Source organism: Mirounga leonina, unplaced genomic scaffold, assembly GCF_011800145.1.
Source record: "Mirounga leonina isolate KUSES-001 unplaced genomic scaffold, KU_Mleo_1.0 Mir_82, whole genome shotgun sequence".
Taxonomy (NCBI): domain Eukaryota; kingdom Metazoa; phylum Chordata; class Mammalia; order Carnivora; family Phocidae; genus Mirounga; species Mirounga leonina.
The window spans coordinates 25,757,900-25,779,101 of NW_023270825.1; the positions used below are offsets into that span (position 1 = coordinate 25,757,900).

The window sequence follows — 21,202 nt, forward strand, 5'->3', positions numbered from 1 at the left end:
AAGGAAGGAAGGAAGGAAGGAAGGAAGGAAGGAAGGAAGGAAGGAAGGAAGGAAGGAAGGAAGGACGGGCAGACACAAACACAAAATAGGAATTGGAAGTCAGGAAATAATCACAGGTATGAGGAATTAAAAAGCATTTGAAGTAATTACTGAACACAAAGCTGCTTCTGATGAAGCCGCCTTGAAGGTTTCACGGCCCAAGTTGAGAGAGAAGGGCAGAGCTGCCCCCACTTTGAGTCTGCACCCCCACTAGCAAACACATGGGCCAGAGCACCTATGAAGCCACAGTAACAGGTTATTATTTACTAGAAGAAGAATAAAAGAATTTCCCAAATTCCAAATTGATGAATTGCTTGCTCTGAGGGGAAGGAGCCAGATAACATACAATTGAACTTTTCAATAACCAAGTTCATTTTGGTTAACACTGTATTTTACCTAAAAACTACTTTTTCAAATCAAATAAGAAATAATTTCTTACTGAAAGCCTTTTATGGCTGAAACACCAATATTTTCCAAATATATGGCATTTAGACTTTACAAAGTAGTTTTTGCATACTATCGTCAGGAGCCTACTGTATTTACCCCATCAACAAACAAAAACCCTGAGGTTGAAAGTGGAGTGAACTGTCCGAGATCACACAGCTGGTCCGTGGTGGCGGAAGACAGATCTACAGATGGCTAGTCCAGCTCACTTTCCATCACCCCACCCTGCTTATTACATACCACAGCCCCTCCCTCAGTACTGTACCAAGCACCAGCCACCCTTTTACCAGACTCTAAAAGTTAAGACTGACATCTAACGGCAAGTTCAGATCCCTACGTACAGGAGTCTGATGGACTTTTAATTCTCTGGCACTGAAGTTCTCCTTCAACAAGAAAGATGGACTGAAGGAAATGACTTTCCCATTAGGATACAATCACCCTGGAGTCCCACAGGATCAGAATCTTGTCCTTTTGCAAGCTTTGCAGCTTACCAAATGACAGAAGCTAAAAATACGTAAACACTAACATTGGCTATGTTTTTTACTATGACTGCAAAGAAAATTTCCTAATGTCTTGGTGCTTCTAGCTGCTCATTTATAAGCTAGAAACATACACTCTTGTCAGCGACCCAGTGAAAAACGGGTAGCGGATCACTGGCCCTCTCCCTTCTTCACAACCACTTCATATTTCAAAATTCCTTCCTATTCCACCATGGTCATGACATTCTAGTACCTTCTTCCTATCACTCTATCTGTAAAATTTAACTCGCCAACCCCCTCAAGTCTCAAAACTGCCCTTGTAAGATATTTTGCTTCCTATTTCAAATCAGGCATCCTCATCTCCCTTCAAACGATTAGGGCTTTGACAAAGAAAATTCATTACAGCCTCACACACTGGGATGAGGCTGAAGTAAAGCTAAAGCTTACTTTTAATTTTGGTTCTAAATTTTATACAGAGAAGCAGGGCACCACCAGGGAGCAGTGTGTTGCCTATTTTTAACACGTGCTCAAAGTAATTTTCAGCTTCACTTTTTTCTAGACTTGATTATCATTACAGAGTTGCGCTAATTAAGACTCTGATGCACCAGAGATAAAGCAAAATGTAACTGTGGAGTTAAATTATAATAATTTCTTTGGGGGACTTCAATGCCATTTTGCATAAAGGAAAGGGAGAAGATACGGCTTCTACTTCTAGTTAAATACCATGGGGATGATCAGCAAGGAGGGCGAAAACAATCCTAAAGTTCTTGTGAAAGTTTCATATAACTTCATTGTGTTGTAAGCTTGTTATTATATCTATAACTTAAGGTCAAAGTTGTGGTATCTATTTCCATCTATCCAGCTTCCCGAATAACCTTGATTATATCACTTCTTTCAGCCTCAGTTTCCCCCATCTGTAAAATGGGGAGAATGACATGTGTTGACTAAAGGTGTACTGAAATGCTTTACTAGTCAGTAGCCATAAAATGTCCCGAGAGCAAGAGATGAAAGGTGTATAGTTAAAAAAAAAAAAAAAAAAAGTAAAAGGTAACATTATGGCATTCTGGTAAAAAGATTTCTAAGACGAACTCACTGGAAAATTTTACCAAAGAAAGAAGTTATTTTTAAAGATCCTTTAAAAGTCTATTTGACAGCTGAATGTTCAAGTCTGTTTATCCATGAAATAAATATATCAGAGTTGGTAGCGACTTAACTTTGGAATACCTGTAACAGAAGTTTATTTTCTTTAAAGACCAAGAGGAACACTCTCATTCTTTAGCTCACACCAACTAATACTCCTTCAACAAGCATCAGCATACAGGAAATGAGCAGAGGCAGGGAAGGACAGATGACCCTGTCCTTAAGATCCTCGGGACCAAAGAGCTCTTTGGTCCCGCAACTCTCCGTACCTGCTGGGTGAGGAGACTGATGTGAGTAGATGGGGAATACTGCCTGGCTGCCTGCTTCTCAGCCAGTCGCTGGAGCTCGGCCGTGACCATGCTTGGGTTATACCGTCTGCTGTACGGAGAACCATCTTCTCCCTCTCTTTGTGGTTTAGCCATTCCCGAGTGTAGCTTGTTCGGATGGCATGAACCTGCTAAAAACAGAGAAAAGTTTTTATCCACTTAGGAAAAAAAATCCTGAAAAACTTAGGGTGATGACAGAGAAATCTCAGCCAACAGATACTTTACTGAATCCCAGGGATCTTTGACAACTTGTTACAAGCATTTATTAACATGTTTTTGTTTACTATGAAAGCTTCACGCACACAAAAATTTCATCATATGCAGTGGGTAACAACCACTCGTAGAATTTACTAATTTTAATGAATAAAAAAGTATAGTTTTAAAACTTATTATAATTCTTATTTTTCTTGTAATGAGACTTTACTTGTCAGTAGCCTATGGCATCTACTGTCAAATAAGCCACAATCCGTCTTACCAAGCTCAAAAGGGAAAACAGATAAAAGCAAAACAGTCTAATTAGAAAAACAGCAATAATCTTATATTGATGAAATGACTCATTATCCTTTCAGATTTAAATGTTCTTCTTCCAACTGTAATATCGGAGTTTTTGAGCACTGAAATTATTTAATATAAAATCAAGGTTCATATTTTTTCTATGATGGAAGTCATACATCTCACTGAAAAAAAAAATTTAAAACCCAGAAAATACTATGTTTCCTTTCTGTCTTATTAATGCTTATATAACTGTGATCATTTGGTATATACAATCTGGTGATACTGCTTTAAAAAATCTGTAACTCTTTCATGTTTATTGTGCGATACATAGAAAATTTTATAACAGGTAAGTTATAAATAATACTATAATGAACCAGTGAACTTACTACCCAAATCAAAACCACATTACCAATTAATATGCACCAACTATGTGCTCCTCTTGAGACATCCCTTATTTCCCCTTATCACTCATTCCCTTCCTTTTTAAAAATATCTTCAATAATGTATTTGTGTGGGTACGCATAAACAAAATACTAGATAATTTTGCTTGGTTTTGAGCTCTACAAAAGTGGTATCTTACTGTAGTAGGTTCCTGAGATTTGTTCTTGTCATTCAATACCATACTTTCAAGATTCATCCTTGCTAAGCATAGCTTAAAATGCATTAATTTATCCGATGCTTGGTATTCCATTTTGCAAATACACTACAAATTATTTTTCTCTTGCCCCATCAATGGATATTTTAGTTATTTCAAGCTTATTGCTATTATAAACAGTGCAGCCGTGAACACTCTTGAATATCTCCTGGTGCACATGTGCAAGAACCTCTCTTGTGTATAAGCCTAAGAATGGGATTGTTGAATTATATAGAGTATGGTAAATCTTCAAATTTATGTGATAATACCAAAGTGGCATTTTTTTACACTCCCACATGCAAAATATGAGAGTTCCTGCTGATCGACATCCCCGACACTTAGTGTTGTCAAGTATCTTAATTTTTCTCACTTCTAAGGGGATAAAAATCTCATTGTAGTCTCCATTTACATCCACTGCTTAATCATGATGCTGAGCATGTGTTACCTCTTTTCTGATACCACTGATCATTTTTCTATTGGGTTTTTTCTTATTGATTTATGGTAGTTTTGCTTTTGTGTGTCACTGGCTCCATACCATGCGATCTTAAAGATAATCTTGTTTATTTTATCCTAGAAGTTTTTATTAAAGATTTATTTATCTTAGAGAGAAAGAGCGTGTGTGCACGCACCCAAGCACGGCAGACAGGGGAGGGAGAGAATCTCACATAGACTCCCTGCTGAGTGCAGAGCCCCATGTGGGGCTCAATATCATGACCTGGGCCTAAATCAAGAGTCAGATGCTTAACCAACTGAGCCAACCAGATGCCCCTATTTTATCCTAGAAGTTTTAAGTTTTGCATCTGAAATTAATTTTATACATAGTGTAAGTCAGTGACCTCGTTTCATTTTTTTCTCTGTATTATTAACTGATCATCCAAGTACTATGTATTGAGAAACCCCTCCTTTTCCACTATGCACAATGCCATCTTGGATATGTATCAAGGTTCCATCTATCTGTGTGTCTCTAACTTCCTGTTTTTTTCTATTGGTCCATTTGTCTATAACAAATACTACACTGTCTCAGTTATCATATCATATCATATCTTTTTTTTGTTCCTCCATTTTATTTTTGTTCTTTCGTAGGTTCTCACTATTCTTGGCCATTTAGAATGGGCTTGTCAAGTGTAACAACAGACCTATTGAGGTTCTGGTTGGAATTGTACTGAATCTAGGCATCAGTGTGATGAGAACTGAAACATTTAGGACACTGACTCTTTCCATCCATGCATATAAGCTATTTAATCTATTTTATTTAGGTTTTCTCTAATGTCCCTCAAAAAGCCTTATAAAATTTCCTTTCTTTCCTAAATTTATCCCTAAATTTTATTCCTAGATTTATTTTTTTCTTGGTGGTGACTGTTACACAACAATGTGAATGTACGTAGTGCAACTAAACTGTAAACTTAAAAATATAATAAAAAAAGAAATTAAGTATACTTAAAAGAAATATAAAAAAAACTTTAAAATAGTTAAAATGGTAAATTTTATATATATTTAACCACACTACAAAAAATTGCTTTGCTGCTAATATACAGAAAAAACTGATTTTTTAATATTGATCTTATGGCCATCTCTACTGCTAAAATAATTATTTCTAAAATGTATCTGTAGATTACTTTCAGTTTTCTATGCAATGTATTATCTGCAAATAAATTTTATTTCCTCCTTTTTGATCCTTATGCTTTTAATTTCTTTTGTCTTACTATGTTGGTTCTGGTAAAACATTAAATAGAAGCAATATTGGTGGGCATCCTTTCACGGCTCTTAATGTTAAAAAAAATTCTTTCAACATTTCCCCATTTACACTGATACCTCATGTAGGATTTTGGCAGATAGCCTTTTTCAGCTCAAGAAGAGTTTCCTTCTCTTCTTATGCTGAGAGATTTATCATGAATGACTGTGGAATTTTATCAAATTCTTTTTCTGCATCTACTAAGATGAATATGGTTCTTCTCCTTTAGTTTGTTGATGTGGCAAATGTTGTTTATATATTTTCTACTGTTAAGCCCTCCTGTGTTCCTAGGATAAACTTGTTTATGGTGTCCTATCTCTTTCATATGTTGCTAGATTTGGCTGGCTTATATGGTGATTAGAATTTTTGCATTTATGTTCATAAATGAAGCTGGTCTCTAATTTCCCTCATACTATCCTCAACTGGTTTTGTTATTAAGATTAAACTAGGTGTTCAAAATGAGATGAGTATCGTTTCTTTTCCCATTCTCGAGAAGAGTTTAAGATTGGAATTATCTGCCCTTTGAAAGATTGTTAGAACTTACTTATAAAATTATCTGGGCCTCAAATTTTGTGAGATTTTTAACTATTGTTTCAATTATCTTAATACAGGACTGTTGAGGCTTTCATCTTCTTGAGTGAATTTTATGTAAGTTATACTTTTGTATTTGTCCATTTTGTAAGTTTTCAATTTTATTGGAAAAAACGGTTAACAATTCTTTTTGTCACCTATGCAAAATGTGTATGTTCTATAGGTTTTCCATCCCCAACCCCATATTATTACTCCATGTCTTCTCTCTTCTTGATCAGTCTCACCAGAGGTTTGTCCATCTTATTAGGGTTTTCAAAGAACTTTTGGTTTTGATATTCCCTAGTGTACTTTATTTCTGAATTCGCTGATTTTTCTGCCCTTATCCTTATTCTTTTTCTTTATTTAGATTTATGATGTTTTGTTTCTATAATGTCTGAAATTAAATACTTAGAAATTAATCTTCAGCCTTTCTTCCTTTCAAATGAAAGTTTTTAAGGCAGTAAATTTCCCTCCACATACTGCCTTTCATTGCTCTCCATAAACTTGGACCCACAGTTGTCCCATTATCATTCCATTCTAATACTTTTACATTTATTTCCATTATGATTTCTTCTTTGACTCTTTTTATTTTATTTTATTTTTTAGGTTTTAATTTAAATTCCAGTGAGTTAACATACACTGTAATATTAGTTTCAGGTATACAATATAGTGATCCAACACCTCCATACAACACCCAGTATTTGACTCTTTTCAATCCTGAAATTCATGAGGATTTGTTATATGCTATAACTTTTTGTTATTGTCATTCAATTTAATTGCAGTGTAGACAGAGAATGTGCCTGTATGATGCCAATTCTGTGAAATTTGTCTTATTTTATGATGTAGGACATGACTGGTTTTATGAATATATTATGAATGCTCAAGAATGTGTTTTCTCTAATTATTGGGTACACAGTTCTATGTATGACCAACTGATAAAGCTTACCAACTTGTTCAAATCCTCTTTATCTTTGCTGACTTAAAACAATCTGCTTAGTCTATTAATACCTGATAGATGTATGTAGAAATCTCCCACTAAGACAGTGGATTTATAGACTCCTCATGTACTTGTATCAATCTTTGTTTTATATATTTGGAGGTTATTTTTATTAGATGCACTTAGAACTGTTTTATCTTTCTGCCGAACTAAACCTTTACCTTTTGTCTTATGTAATTACTGTCTGTATCTGTAAGAAAATTTTATATCTTAAAGTCTATTTTAGCATATGTTAATATAGCTATACCATGTTCCTTCTGGTTGGTATTTACATGGCATTTCTTTCTTTATCCTTTTACTTTCAACCACTCCTTGTTCTTCTCTTTAGGTGTATCTCTCTCTGGTTAACAGCACACAGTTGGATTTTTTTAAAAATTCAACCTGACACTCTTCTAACAAGTTCAACCCATTTATATTTATTTTATTCTTGACATTGGGACTTGGTTTGCTATCTTTTAAGTTTCATTTCTCTTGCTTTTTCTAAGCTTCCTGCTCAATCCATTTTTCTTCTTCCCAAAGATTTAGAATTTCCACATTTTTACTCTTTTGGTGGGGACCTTTGAAATTTCATACTGTGTATTTATCTTTAAAAAGTCTGAAGTTAAGGGGCGCATCGGTGGCTCAGCTGGTTAAGCGACTGCCTTCAGCTCAGATCACGACCCTGGAGTCCCAGGATCGAGTCCCGCATTGGGCTCCCTGCTCAGTGGGGAGTCTGCTTCTCCTTCTGACCCTCCTCCCTCTCATGCTCTCTGTCTCTCATTCTCTCTCTCTCAAATAAATAAATAAAATCTTAAAAAAAAAAAAAAGTCTGAAGTTAAATCATATCCTACTCTCACTCTCCAACTATTCAATAACCACAGAAAAATTAAACTCAAATTACTTGCAGGCTATTATTGTCACTATACTGTTGTCTACTACTGTTTAAGCCGTTCAGAATGTGTTCTCTGACCGCCATGGAAATAAGCGAAATAGACAATTACAAGAAGTAGAGAATGCCAACTATCTGAAAATTAAACAATATACTTATAAACAATCCATGGGTCAAAGGATAAATCACAACAGAAATTTAAAAATATTTTTGAACTGACTAGCTCCTTTTGTTCCCTATTCCTCTCTGGGAAAAGTGTGAAAAATGAAGGTTTTTTAAAGAAAGTTTTGATTAACACAGGGTATTGGAGACATTGATCTTACTGAATTTCTCTCAAATGGGACAAAACAGTTCAAACCAGAACATTATTATTATTACTATCAATCTTAGAAGATTAAATCACAAGAATAATCACTCAGAATTAGCACACACATACATGCCCATATTCATAGTTATGACTTATTAAAGTATATATTTAATATCTCTGATTCAAGCTGCATATTATAATATTCATTTCATTTGAAATCAGATACTAAGAAATATAAATTGACTATTTACAAAACATAGCTTAGCTGTAACTCATCGTAATATGGATATTACTAAACTGTTTAAAAACTTGACCAATGGTAAGGTATTTACCAAACTAATCTACAGATTCAACACAATCCTATCCAAATCCCATCTGCCTATTTCTGCAGAAACTGACAAGCTCATCCTAAAGTTCATATGAAAATGCAAGGGATCCAGAATAGTCTAAACAATATGGAAAAAAGGAATGAAATTGGAAGAATCACTCTTGGTGACTTCAAAACCTACTACAATTCTACAATACTCAAGACAATGTGGTACTGGCATAAGGCTAAACATATCTGTCGATCAGTGGAACAGAAATGAGACTCCAGAATAAACCCTTACATTTATGATTAAATGATTTTTGACAAGAATGCCAAGACAATTCAACAGGGAAATAATACTCTGTTTCAACAAATGGTGCTGGGACAACTGAATATACACATGCAAAACAATGAAGTTGGACCCTTATGCCACATCCTACACAAAATGGATAAAAAATTCAAAATGGATAGAAGACCTAAATGAAAGAGCCTAAACTATAAAATTCTTAGAAAAAAACATGCATATAAATTTTTGTTACCTTGGATTAGGCAATAATTTTTCAGGTATGATACCAAAAACATAAGCGCAAAAGAAAAACAGATAAGTTGGATGTCATCAAAATTAAAAGCTTTTATGCTTCAAAAACATGAAATGATGACCAACAGAAGGGGAGAAAATATTTCAAAATCATGTATCTGACAAGGGACTTGCATCCAGACTACATAAAGAACATAACAATAAAAAATAAATATCTCAATTTAAAAATAGGCAAAGGATTTGAATAAATATTTATCCAAAGAAGGCATACTGATGGCCAAAAAGCACATGAAAAGATGTTCAACATCATTAGTCATTAGGGAAATGCAAATGATAACCACAAAAATGAGACACTACTTCCAAACCACTAGAATAAGTAAAATCAGAAAGACAGATAATACTAAGTGTTGGCTGGCAAGGATGTGGAGAAACTGGAACCTTCATGCATTGCTGGAAGCAAAATGATGTAGTCACTTTGAAAACAGTTTGGAAGTTACTCAAAAAAAAAAAGGCATGAAGCTACCATATGACCCAGTGATTCCACTCCTATGTATACACCCAAGAGAAATGAGAACATTGGTCCACACAAAAACTTGTACACAAACATTAATAGCAGCAATATTCATAATAGCCCCAAAGTCAAAACAATCCAGATGTCCATCAACTGATAAATGGATAAGCAAAGTATGGTATATCCATCCAAAGAATACTCTTCAGCCATACAAAGGAATGAAATACTGACACATGCTACAACATAAATGGCCCCCCCTTTTTTTTTTAAGATTTTATTTATTTATTTGAAAGAGAGAGAATGAGAGACAGAGAGAGCACATGGGGGGGTGGGTCAGAGGGAGAAGCAGACTCCCCGCTGAGCAGGGAGCCTGATGTGGGACTTGATCCCGGGACTCCAGGATCATGACCTGAGCCGAAGGCAGTCGCTTAACCAACTGAGCCACCCAGGCGCCCCAACATAAATGACCCTTAAAGACATTGGGCTAAGTGAAATAAGTCATTCACAAAACGCCACTAGTTGTATGATTCCACTTACATAAAATGTCCAGAATAGGCAAATCTACAGAGACAGAAAGTAGTTTAGTGGTTGCCAGGGCTGGGGGAAGGAGGAAACAGTGACTACAAACAGGTATGGGGTTTCTTCGGGCATAAAGAAAATGTTCTAAAATAAGAGATAGTGGTGTTGGTTGCACAACTACGTGAATATACTAAAAACCACTGAATTGCACACTTTAAAGTGGTGAATTTCACAGTATATGAATTGTATCTCCACAAAACTGTTATTAAAAATGGGGAAAAAAAAACTTCACTGACAATATGGGTCTAAATACTTCATTTAAAGTTAGATACCTTATTTTAAGAATTCTTTGGTTATTTATTCAGGTCATACTTGACCCTAAATACACTGAAAAATAACTATTTGGATCAGAAAGAATGTATATAGCACACTTGTAGGTCTATGATGATCTGTGATGGAAAATCTCCTGACTAGACTGTAAGCTCCTACTAAATAGAATGGTCTCATTCATCCTTTATCCAGCATCTCAAAGAAGCCCTGATTCATTCTGTATTAATGGATGAATGCTACTGGACCAAATGCAAGACTCTTCCTCAGTCTCATCAGAACAATGCATGTGTCCCTTTACCTTTCAAAAGAAAGGGCAAAATGGAAGAGATGGCATTCTTTTTTTTTTTTTCTTTTATGCGGGCCGGGGAGAAGCTGACATTGTAGGCTGCCTTTCATTTTCTCACACTCACCTGCCTTTGCTGAAGAGGGACGAGACAGTTTCTGGCTATAGATGTGGGCAGCACTTTGGAAAGAGGAAAAAGGGCCACTGGTGTGACTGCCTGATCGACAGCGCGGCAGACCAGCAGGGCTCGGTGCGTTCTGTGTCCCAGGATGTATGGAGGGAGAGGCACTGTCAGGGGCTGTGCTCAGTAAACCTGCTGGCTGGTGAGACATGCTGGGGATAGCTGGAGGAATCTGAGAGAAAGAAGAATGGTGGCCGGGCCCTGATGAGAGGTCAGAGGTTGTAATAATAGATGACAAGTGGGTACTGGGAATTTTCTGCAGAAGAGTAACAACAGGACCAGAGAAAGAAGCGGAGGAAGAATTTGTATAGACTAATTTAGCCTCTTTGTCTGCTGAAGTGGTAAATCCTATTAAAACAAAAACAAACAAAATAAAACAAAACAAAGCAGATCATTTTAGGAAAAACTGACATATAATCTCTATAAAACATGAAGTAAACATTTTTAAACATTGAAATAATCTTAGCACGAAACAGAAATCATGAAAGACAGAGACTTTAATGAGTGTTCATCATGAACTTAACGAATCATGCCTATCAAGACAACCTGGCAACAGAAACAGTTTATTTGTAGTCCTAGAATTTCTAAAAGCTGGAGTTGAGACTACCTCCATCAACCAGAGCAGGCATTTTACAAATGTGAGGGCGTTAGGACAAAAGTTTCTGGTAGTGACAGCTAACTGCTCTCCCTCTGCTTTTCACCCTTCTGGGGGGGAAAAAAAGTGCTCAGAAATTTCTAAATATTAAGAAAATGAAAAATTCCTCAGAAGGAAAATAGGTTATCAGCACATAGAAGGAAATTCTAAGGGAAGAGAAAAAACAAAGAAAAGGAACTTCTTTGGGGTAATGCCTTACACTTTAGAATCATTTACAATCTGATGACTTTTTTTCTCCCCTTTTAGGGATTTATCAGAGGGCGGCAAATCTATGTAGGTTTGAAGTCACTCACGAGATAATTTATCACAGTGAATGTCTGTGGCCTGCTGCTGTTTGGGCTGCTTTATTTTCACGTCGGCCATCGTCTCAGGGTGATCTGAAACAGAAAATAAATACAAATGCTCTACATATAATTTTGTTTCCAAAATATAACACAATTCATAATTAATCCCAGGAACATCGCATACCCCACCACACTTTCCCAAGGCTGGCCACACCCACAGCCCTGTTGAGTGGGCAACCAACCAAAAGATTCCCAATCATCCCCAACCCCAGCTCCAGCTAACTGAACCAGGGGAAAAATACTTAAACCCAGGACAGCCATCCATGGATGGCAACAAGCTAGGACATGCCTGGAAAAGAAAAGAAAAAAAAAAAATAATAATAAGTAAGGGCAGTCAGATGCCTCTACCAAGAATTCAAACTAGGGAAACTAAGAAACCAAGCTTGTTGATGGTACCCACTGGAGCAAAGAAATCATAATACATATGGAGCAGTGCAACAACCAAGAGACAGAAAGAACAGCCCCAATATTTGTTGGCAAGGTATCTGGATACTACAATAACTCTGTATCTAATCTTTCTTGCTTGCTTTTATTTATTTATTTATTTACTTATGAATGAGAATGGTGGGGCGAGAGGGGCAGAGGAAGAGAGAGAATCTTAAGCAGGCTGCACACCCAGTATGGAGCCTGCACAGGGCTCCATCTCATAACCCTGAGATCATGACCTGAGCCGAAATCAAGGGTCAGACGCTTAACTGACTGAGCCACCTAGGCGCCCATAATAGCTCTGTATCTTCAAGTAAACTTCTTGGTTTTACTTGAGCAAGCTGAGTGAGTTTACTTGAAATAGGGTGATCAGTATATTCATGACAAAATCACTCTAATAAATAAATTCCACTCTAATAAACTAGTTTTTTCCTACCACAGGATTTTGAAACAGGACAGCCAGGGCTAATCATGTACTTGCAGAAATACTCCAGAATCTTTTTCAGGGCTAGTTCGTATAAAAACTTAAGAAAGGCCATTTTACCTATCATCTTTCAGAATGAAAGAATGAGGACACAGGAATTATTTTCTGCCCATCACCACCAGCAGTGGTGGTAACTGTCACACATGTGTTTGCTCATGTTTGAAATCAGTCCAGATACTATCAGATGTCAAAGCGTTGTTTCCTTAATTGGGGCCTTCCAACTGCCTCTCTAGTTATTCTTGTTAGGTCTACGTAGGTACAGATCTTCTTACGCAGAGGTCATCCTTAACACATGAACCCCAGAATTCTCAGGGACCCATTTGTACAAACAGATGCTGTCAGGACATACTGTCAGGGCTTCCCCAGGGAGGAAGTTACTTATCTGAACGCCACTGTAGGCCCTCACCTCTCTAGGTTAACGCGCTTTTCTCTACCCCAACCTCATTGTAAGAACTCTTCAACCTCTCTTCCTCAGCACTGTTACAGGAGCTTCTCAAAGCTTCCACCAACCTTCTTCCTACATTTACTCACCCAATTCTATCTACTAGACAATAAACCTTATGAAGTCAAGGTCCTAGGACAGCCCTGGTCACTGTATACCTAGCAACCATCACAATGTCTGACACCCAACAGGTGCTCAGGAAGAATGTGTAGAAGGAATGAATAAATAGATGAATCAACTAACTTCAGAACTTAGATAAGCTAGGACAGCTCAAAGAAGAGGGCTGACCTGGGGACTTCTAGAAGTATCATTCGATTATACAGTGAGCTCAATATAAATAGGCTTTTGTAGATTGGCCTCTGAATCAAAACAGTTTTTAAAACATTAACACTGTTTCTTTGGAACACTCACTCCACATTTTAAATGACCAATTGTCCTCGCTATTTCCACATTAGACTATGGTAGTCTTAACAGCAGGGAACGAGTCTCCGTCCTTGAATTTAGTGCTCAGCATAGTGACAGAATTGGTGTAGATTTCCTATGTCTTACACTTCCCATCTAGATTTTAAATGAATCTTACTTTAAGGCACAAAGCTTTGTTTAATAACAGAACATCACTGCTATTTTTTGATCATATGACATGAGCTAGAGAGTTCGGTCCACATTAATTCCAAAATCCCCAATCACAGAGTTCCCCCGCCATGAGCTCTTTTAGAAATGTGTGGGAACATTCTGGGCTATCACAGTGACTGAAGAAAGCTAAAGGCATTTAGGATGTGGGACTAAGGATATTAAGACATTCCACCAGGTATGGAAGAGTCCCACGCAACAAATAATTCTTCTACCCCAAATGCCAATGCTGCTAAGCCAGAGGAAGCAAAAAACTTAAAAAGAATGGGAAATAACTATTAGGAAAGGCAGAAAAGCACAGATTAAGAGCACAAGCTTTGAGTCGGGCAGATCAAGGTTCAAATTCTCATCCCACTGCACCGTGGAGGGGATCCTTGAGCAAGTTACTCAGTCTCTTTCAGCTTCTGTTTTCTCATCTGTATAAAGAAGTTGAATAATAGCACCCACTCCATATGGTTTTTAAAAGTAAAAAAATTAGATCACATCCAGCAGATTATAGTAATATGAGCACTCCCTTAAATGTTAGCCATTATTAGCTTGTCTTGAAAAGCTCTCTGCTGTTAATTTTCGTGAAAAAAAAAAAAAAAATCAGACCATGTCCCTCTTGTTCTGAGGACAAAAATGGAATGCCTCCTCAGCCCCGACCCCCACACTGCAATACTTCACCATCTTGGAGTCTGATAGTGCTTACGCAGCACATGATTCTTGGCTCTTTTCACATGTCTCATTTTTTCACTTGTTCTTCTTATTTTTCATTAATAAACCATCATACTTACCACCCTTTGCCCCGCTATCAGAATAACTGTTGCTGTTTTTAGAACTTTTTGAGTGAGTCCCCAGGAAGACACTTGCAGACTTGTTTTTTTGGGTATAAAAAGTCAACACCTCCTCCAGTTCAGCCTCACTGAAACGAGGAGAGAGAGTATGGTCAGAACAGGAAGCTGTTCTGGAAAATCTTTCCACCAGATTTTATTCTGGAAATGGAGTCAGCTGGAGAAGGGGAAAATGAAAAGTACAAGCTGAAAACTCCCTAATAATAGATGGTTAAATAGGAATACAAACAAAGCCGTCTAAAAAAATTAAAGCATGATAAGGCTTTCTTCATCCCAAAGTGAATATTCGAGATGCACTGTCTAATACGGTAGTCAGGAGGCATATATGATGATTTCAGTTTAAATGAATTAAAATTAAGTACATTTAAAGATTCTTCTCAGACTAGCCACATTTCACGTACTCAGTGGCTACAACACAGAAAGTTCTATTGGATAGCCATGTTCTATATTAGAGGTCAAAAAACTACAAACTTTATGGGGTCAAAACTGACAAGCTGATGAGCAACATATTCTTGTATGGCTCCCTGCTAAAAATGGTTTTTATCTTTTTAGAGAAGAATATGCTATGAAGATCATAGGAACCCTCACAGTCTGAAATATTTATTATCTGGCCCTTCACAGTTTGCCCCCCACTTCCAGATAACTGAAATGTGTTCATTAAAGGAGACCCTTGTCATTTTAATTCCCTATGTCAGAAATAAGGAGACCTACCAGCATAACCATATGAAGAGTTCCCTAACCATCTATACAATGAAGGAGATGGAACGAGATGGTTCTAGGTCATTTCAGATATTAAAATTATATGCACTTTATGAACATCCACAAAATGGAAAGTATAAGGAATCTGATGAGGGCCCACAGGATTCTTCTAGTAAACATATTATGCATGGATTTTTCAACACCTGTGGGAGGTTCTCAATGGCCTTCTGCATTTTTTTTTCCTAGAGCCAGGCTGTATTCCAGATGAGTGGCCTTTAAATAGGCAAAGTATTCCTGTGTTATCACAAAAAACCTATACCCCATCTTCAGAATACACTGTGATGACAACCTAGGAAACCACTTCTATGAATCTCAGGGTAAACGCCACAGTCTCCAGAGTAGCCAAATGCCACAAAGTACCTCAAGTAACTATTAAAGATCCACGTGCAGCTGAGATTACAAACGGGTGATTGCCTCTGCCTGTCTGTGTGTTTTATTTGGCCCTTCACAGAAAGGGAAAGGGAAAGGTTAAGGTTGGTCAAAATACAAACTGCTTGATGCCTCTTCTCTTAATCTTTGCCCACTTCATAATCTGTGTTTCCTTGCCTGACTCCTGCAGGGATCTGCATTTACCAACCTCGATGGAGGTATCCGGGTACCACCCCAAATGTAATAAACGAGCCGATGCTAGCAGAAATTTCCAACAATCAACACTTAATGTACAACAGTAATAAATACGTTCCAGCATATTTTATCTCCAACTCTGTATCATTTGTCTTAGTACATGGAATTCATTTTTAGCATCCAGTTAGGCCTGGTAAGGGAATACACATCACTTTTCAAAAAATTGGCTTTTCTTTTCTTTTTTTATATTATAAGGATCTTGAAGATCCCTAGGAGGAACAGAATATTAATCTTTTAACTTTTAAAGTAGAGTAATTTTCTGAACATACTCTAGTTTTTCTTTCCGATTTTTATAATGTTGATATGAGAAACCATTTCTTGTTTTGCTTCTATACCTGAATTATCAATCATAGAACTCAAGACCCAAGAATGTTAACAAAGTAACATTACACGATTATAAACTCCTACAAAATGATGTCTTTGTTTGCTGTGAGTTTTTAAGCGCATGATAGTGAGGCTATCCTTAGGTCTGTACAAGGTCTTAAACACAGATCATATTATCTTATATGATAATATAAGACTATATAACTCACCACCTGATTTAACTTCATAAACCAAGAGAGAATCGATTTTCTCCTGTTCTTCTCCCCACAGTGACTTTGATGGTTGAAGACTAATTAATGGGGTGATACAGATGTTTTATCCTTTATTTGACTAGTTTTGTATGACTCTCTGTTTTAGAAAAAGGCCCTCCAGTGTGAGTCTTACAAAATTTTAAATGAAATGCCTTTGTTACCTCTTCCTTTGGAAACATATTGTCAATGGACAAAATGGCATGACTGATTTATATCAAGATAGAGCTGAATGCTGAGATTTTCAATCCTTAAAGGTTAACTCTACACATGAAGGACCTGTTCTATTTTATATAAATTAGGCGTAACCCTCACAGTGCTGAGAAACTGCCAATTCCTCAGCCCACTCAATGTAGGCAAAATTTGGTCATCACCACTGCATCAATAGGTCAGGGATAAATTCAGATCCAGTAAACACTGGAAGCCTCTAACTTCAACTTTCCAAAGGGCTCTCTCAGCACTTCAAGTGGTGTGTACTTTGAAGGCTGTCTAGAAATACAGCCCAGATACCCAGCAGCAGTGTTTTGATAACTGAAACCATGACAACAACAACATAATTGGCTGAAATATGGAGAGGCCAAGCCTATGAAACTCTTTTTCTCATTCTGAGAGTGATTTCACTCACATCCATATGTTAGAAATAAGGAAATATTAAGAATTGAATGGGCAGTCTGGCAGAAAAAGATAGTTTTTATTAATCAAGAATATCTTCTACCTTGCTTGTCTGATGAACTCCTGAAAGTTTTCTGTATTCACCCCATCTTCCTCTTCTTCTTCAAGTTTCTTCTTCGATTTCTTTTCAGCCATCTGTTCTGTTTCCTACCCAGTCCCCAACCCACAAAGGAAAACAATAAGATAAAACTGACTCCTGATAAATGCATACTTCATCATCTGGTTTCATTACCATTGGGTTAATTTGTCTTTATAGTAAAGACACTTACTTCCTCCATGTACTTTTGCCACCTATAAATTTGATATATTATTCTCTGCCATTATTTCATAAAATATTTTGGAATTTCCAAATAAAAGTTGCAGAATAAATGTAAATTTTTATCATGTTTTTACTTTCTGCCCACATAACCCATTCAAAAAGAACTTTATAGTTCTTTTTAGCTTAGTAACATCTGTGCTCACCCTTGCAGCTTTAACAGTATGACAACAGAGATACTGTATTTTGTTACAATTAGGAAGACGAAAGATAGGTCTTGGAAGGTACTCCTCTACCAGCATCCAAACTGAGTAAATTCTTCACTTATATAAGACATACCAAAATTCTCAACAGATCTGGAGTAAATCACAGCTATCGATTTGGTATATTAAATTCTACTGTTTATTCCACACATCTTTACAAATGCCATTTAAATTTCCTCAGTTCTCCCTTCTGCAAAGTAACTATACTTTTTTTCTCCCAAATACCCTTTGGATATCAGATGCTTTGAAAAATATTCTAACCAAGTAGTACATTTCCTGGTCTTGTCTGTAAAATGATGTCACCATCTAAGATGTTCTCAAATACAAAGTATAACTCTCTCAGGAAAGAAAATTATGTCATTCTATTAAATCCACAGTTAATTTGCTCTCAAATAGTCAATTCACCACTGTTTAAAGGCATAATAATGACAATGCAAATTCACATAGTCCAGGATTCATCTCAGATACAATAGCACTCAGAGGGAATATGCTTTTTGATAAGCATTAACTATGGCCACTGGGCTTTCAGAAGTAATAAGCAGCTTTTCAGACAAGCTAGGTTAAGGAGTGAGGTCCAGCTCCCTGTAACAGTTACACACAAGGGTTGACAACACTAGAAAAGAGAAGGACCTCTCCACCCAGCTGGACACAGGCTTCTAGCTTGCTGCTCATAGTGTATGACAATCTAAAACACAAGAGTAAGAGATAAACCACCTACCTTGTTGTATACAATAATAAAATCACCCAGTTGGTGGGCCAAGATTCTTCTGCGTTCCAGAAGTGCCAATCGTCGACTGGGTAATACCATCCTCAGTGAGTGCTGGAGGTTACTGGACGCTCGTTTAAGGAAGCGAACCACTAGCTCCTATTAAGAGTCATCGGCGGTGGGGGAGGGCGGGGGGAGAGCAGGGATTATGCTAAGCAACAGAAGACAGGCTATGAAGGGTTTACCCAACAGAGATATGAGAACAGGTACACTATACATTTCAACAAATAAGACCCAGAGCAAAAACATTAGGCATAAGAAGGATACAGAGAGACAAAACAAAAGAAACGTACTCTTCCCTCAATAAGCTGGCAATCAGAAAATCAATAAATATGTATGCAAATAATTATATATTAAAGAAGTAACTGTAAAAGTACCACAACTCACATGCAAATGGTAGTATAATAAATCAAAGTGCAGATATCACTTCTAATAGGGTGATCAGAGAAAGCTACTTAGGGAAAGTAGCTTTCAAGGACAGACAGTGGAAATTAAAACCATGGGAGCAGATGAAATCATCAAAGGTGAGAAGGAAGAGAAAGAATACAGAAATATTCATATTCATTTAGAGAGAGGAAAGAGGAGGAAGAATCAGAAAACAAAACAAAACAAAACAAAAATCCATGGCAGAAACACCAGAAATTTACCAAAAAAAAAAACCCGAGGAGAAAAGAGTGTCATGGAAGCCAAGGGAATTAAAGGCCCCATGTCAAAATCTTCCAAGAGACCAGAGCTGAAAAGGACCAGGACCAAGACCAAAACAAGGCCCTGGATCTGGCCATTGTGAGATAACTTCAAGAGAACACTTTCAGTAGAGAAGGGAATAGAAGGAAGAGACTAAGAAGAGCACGGGTAATAAAGAACAGAAACCGCTCATTTAAAAAGTTTAGTGTTGAAGAAAAAGAAAGAACCAATACTCTGTATGTGAGAGGTGGTGGCTTCTTTTTTCCTTCCCCATGGGGAAGGGAGTTGGTGGGGAGCCGGGGGGGCACAGAGAAAAGTCATTAAGTGGTACAAAAAGTACATCTCACTTGGCATGGGGCAAAGGATTCTGAAATCTGAACAGATACCAATCAGATCACTCACAGTATAACAAATGCTTCCAAGAGAGATTTTGTGAGACTAAGGGCCTTAAAGAGAATTGTTCCTTCCCTCCCCACACCCCCACAACATGATAAAATTGCCTTAAGATGATAGATTTGAGGATCTTCTATTGATGTGCCTCCTGTGAGTTATATGATAAAGAATCTCTAACCCTAACTTGGGGCAGAGAAGACAATTCTACCCCTACCTTCCTCAACAAGACCGCCGCCGCAATCATCAGGGAATGGGTTAGGGTTTGCTCTCTAGCTAGATTTTCAAACAGGAATGCACAGAACTGGTATTAAGTTTTGCGGTGATGATCCTAAGTATTCTCGTAAACAACCCCCCCCCCCCCCCGCCCTGAAATCCTGTGTGAGTTCCAAGCGCTTGCAGGGATTATTCTATTCTGAGCTCTTTTTTATTCCTGAATTTGATTTTGGCTCATTGTCCTTTGGTGCCAATTTGCTCCAGCATGAAGGAATAGCCTCATAACCAGAGGTTGGATTTCACGATTCTACTCTGCTGTCTTTACTATAGGGTGGCTTAAGCTGTTATGTTAAAACATTATTTTTTCACAGTGGAGCAGACAAACTGACTCTCAAAAAGGCAGTTTCAATTTTCCACTTGGAAAGAGCAGAGCTAACATTTTCCACTGATGGTTGAAGGATTATTCACAACACACAAGGTTTTATCTCTGGGTTGTATTGGCTACTTTAAATTCACAAGTTGTTTTCTGGGATTTCCATCATGTTTTTTATAATAAGCCTGGCATATCGTATGCCTCTCGTATGTGGAGAACTGAAAATTATGGTAGGGTCACCACTGAGTTGGACAAAGGATGCAGCTTTCTCAGACTTAGAGGTCCCTCTCTTGTGGGTGACAGATCCCTGTGGTCAAAAGGCTACAGAAGGACTGTGGCTTCTTCTATAAGCGTTGACCTTACCAAAGAGCATGAAGTTCCCTGTCATTCCAATTCAAAAAGAATAACCGTGCTAGAATGCTAAATCCTAGGCATGTTCAAATGACTGATACACAGCAAAAATTATTACACAGTTTGTTTCCAGTCATCTAATAAGAACTTTATAAAATTTCAACTAGTAGAGAAATAACATTAAAATGGAGGATGGTACATTCTCCGAGGGCCTATAATAAAGTGCTTTCACAGGGTTAACGCCACCCCCTCAGGACAGAAAACATATGCCTTTTGATGCATGGAAATAAGAGAAGAGCAAATAATGTACAATTGTAACCTGTGAGTTCAAGTTTCAGTCTCCCCACACACAAGCTGTGGGACAAGAGGCAAATTACGGCCGTGCTCTAGGTCTTTGTTGCCTCAGCTACAAAATGGGGATTACAGTGCCTACGTCAAAGAGTTAACGCAATGGGAAAATCGAAGAGTGAAAGGGCTCTAAATTGTTATTCTTTTTGAGGGCTTTGCACAGTGCCTGACGTCTAATGAGCAATCAATTTCCATTTTCAGGATGAAATAAACTGATGCCCTCAACAGAGTGTAATGAACATGGCCCCAGATCAAAGATTTACTTCACATTAAAGTAAATCTATAATCTATAGTGTGGAACAACTCTTTCACCAGAAGAATATATTGCTCTTTACCCTAGTTGAAAGTAGGAAGAGGAGGAGGAGGAGAAGGAGAAGGAAAGAAACAGGGAAAGTAAAAACGTTCCAACAAGAA

General features: G+C 37.3%; 1 protein-coding gene across 2 annotated transcripts in view; it reads right to left on the reverse strand.

Annotated features, from left to right (window-relative positions):
- TTLL5 (tubulin tyrosine ligase like 5) overlaps positions 1–21,202 on the reverse strand; it is a 259,783-nt gene that overhangs the window by 136,830 nt on the left and 101,751 nt on the right. Inside the window, exons 22-27 of one of the 2 annotated variants that reach the window (XM_034993230.1) lie at positions 18,379–18,525; positions 17,185–17,288; positions 14,458–14,585; positions 11,649–11,732; positions 10,647–11,048; positions 2,372–2,556 (exon numbers count right to left, since the gene is read on the reverse strand). In XM_034993230.1, the coding sequence (XP_034849121.1) occupies positions 2,372–2,556; positions 10,647–11,048; positions 11,649–11,732; positions 14,458–14,585; positions 17,185–17,288; positions 18,379–18,525 (1,050 nt within the window). Of the gene's footprint in view, positions 1–2,371; positions 2,560–10,646; positions 11,049–11,648; positions 11,733–14,457; positions 14,586–17,184; positions 17,289–18,378; positions 18,526–21,202 lie in introns of both variants that reach the window. The other variant, XM_034993229.1, reaches the window with a different exon arrangement.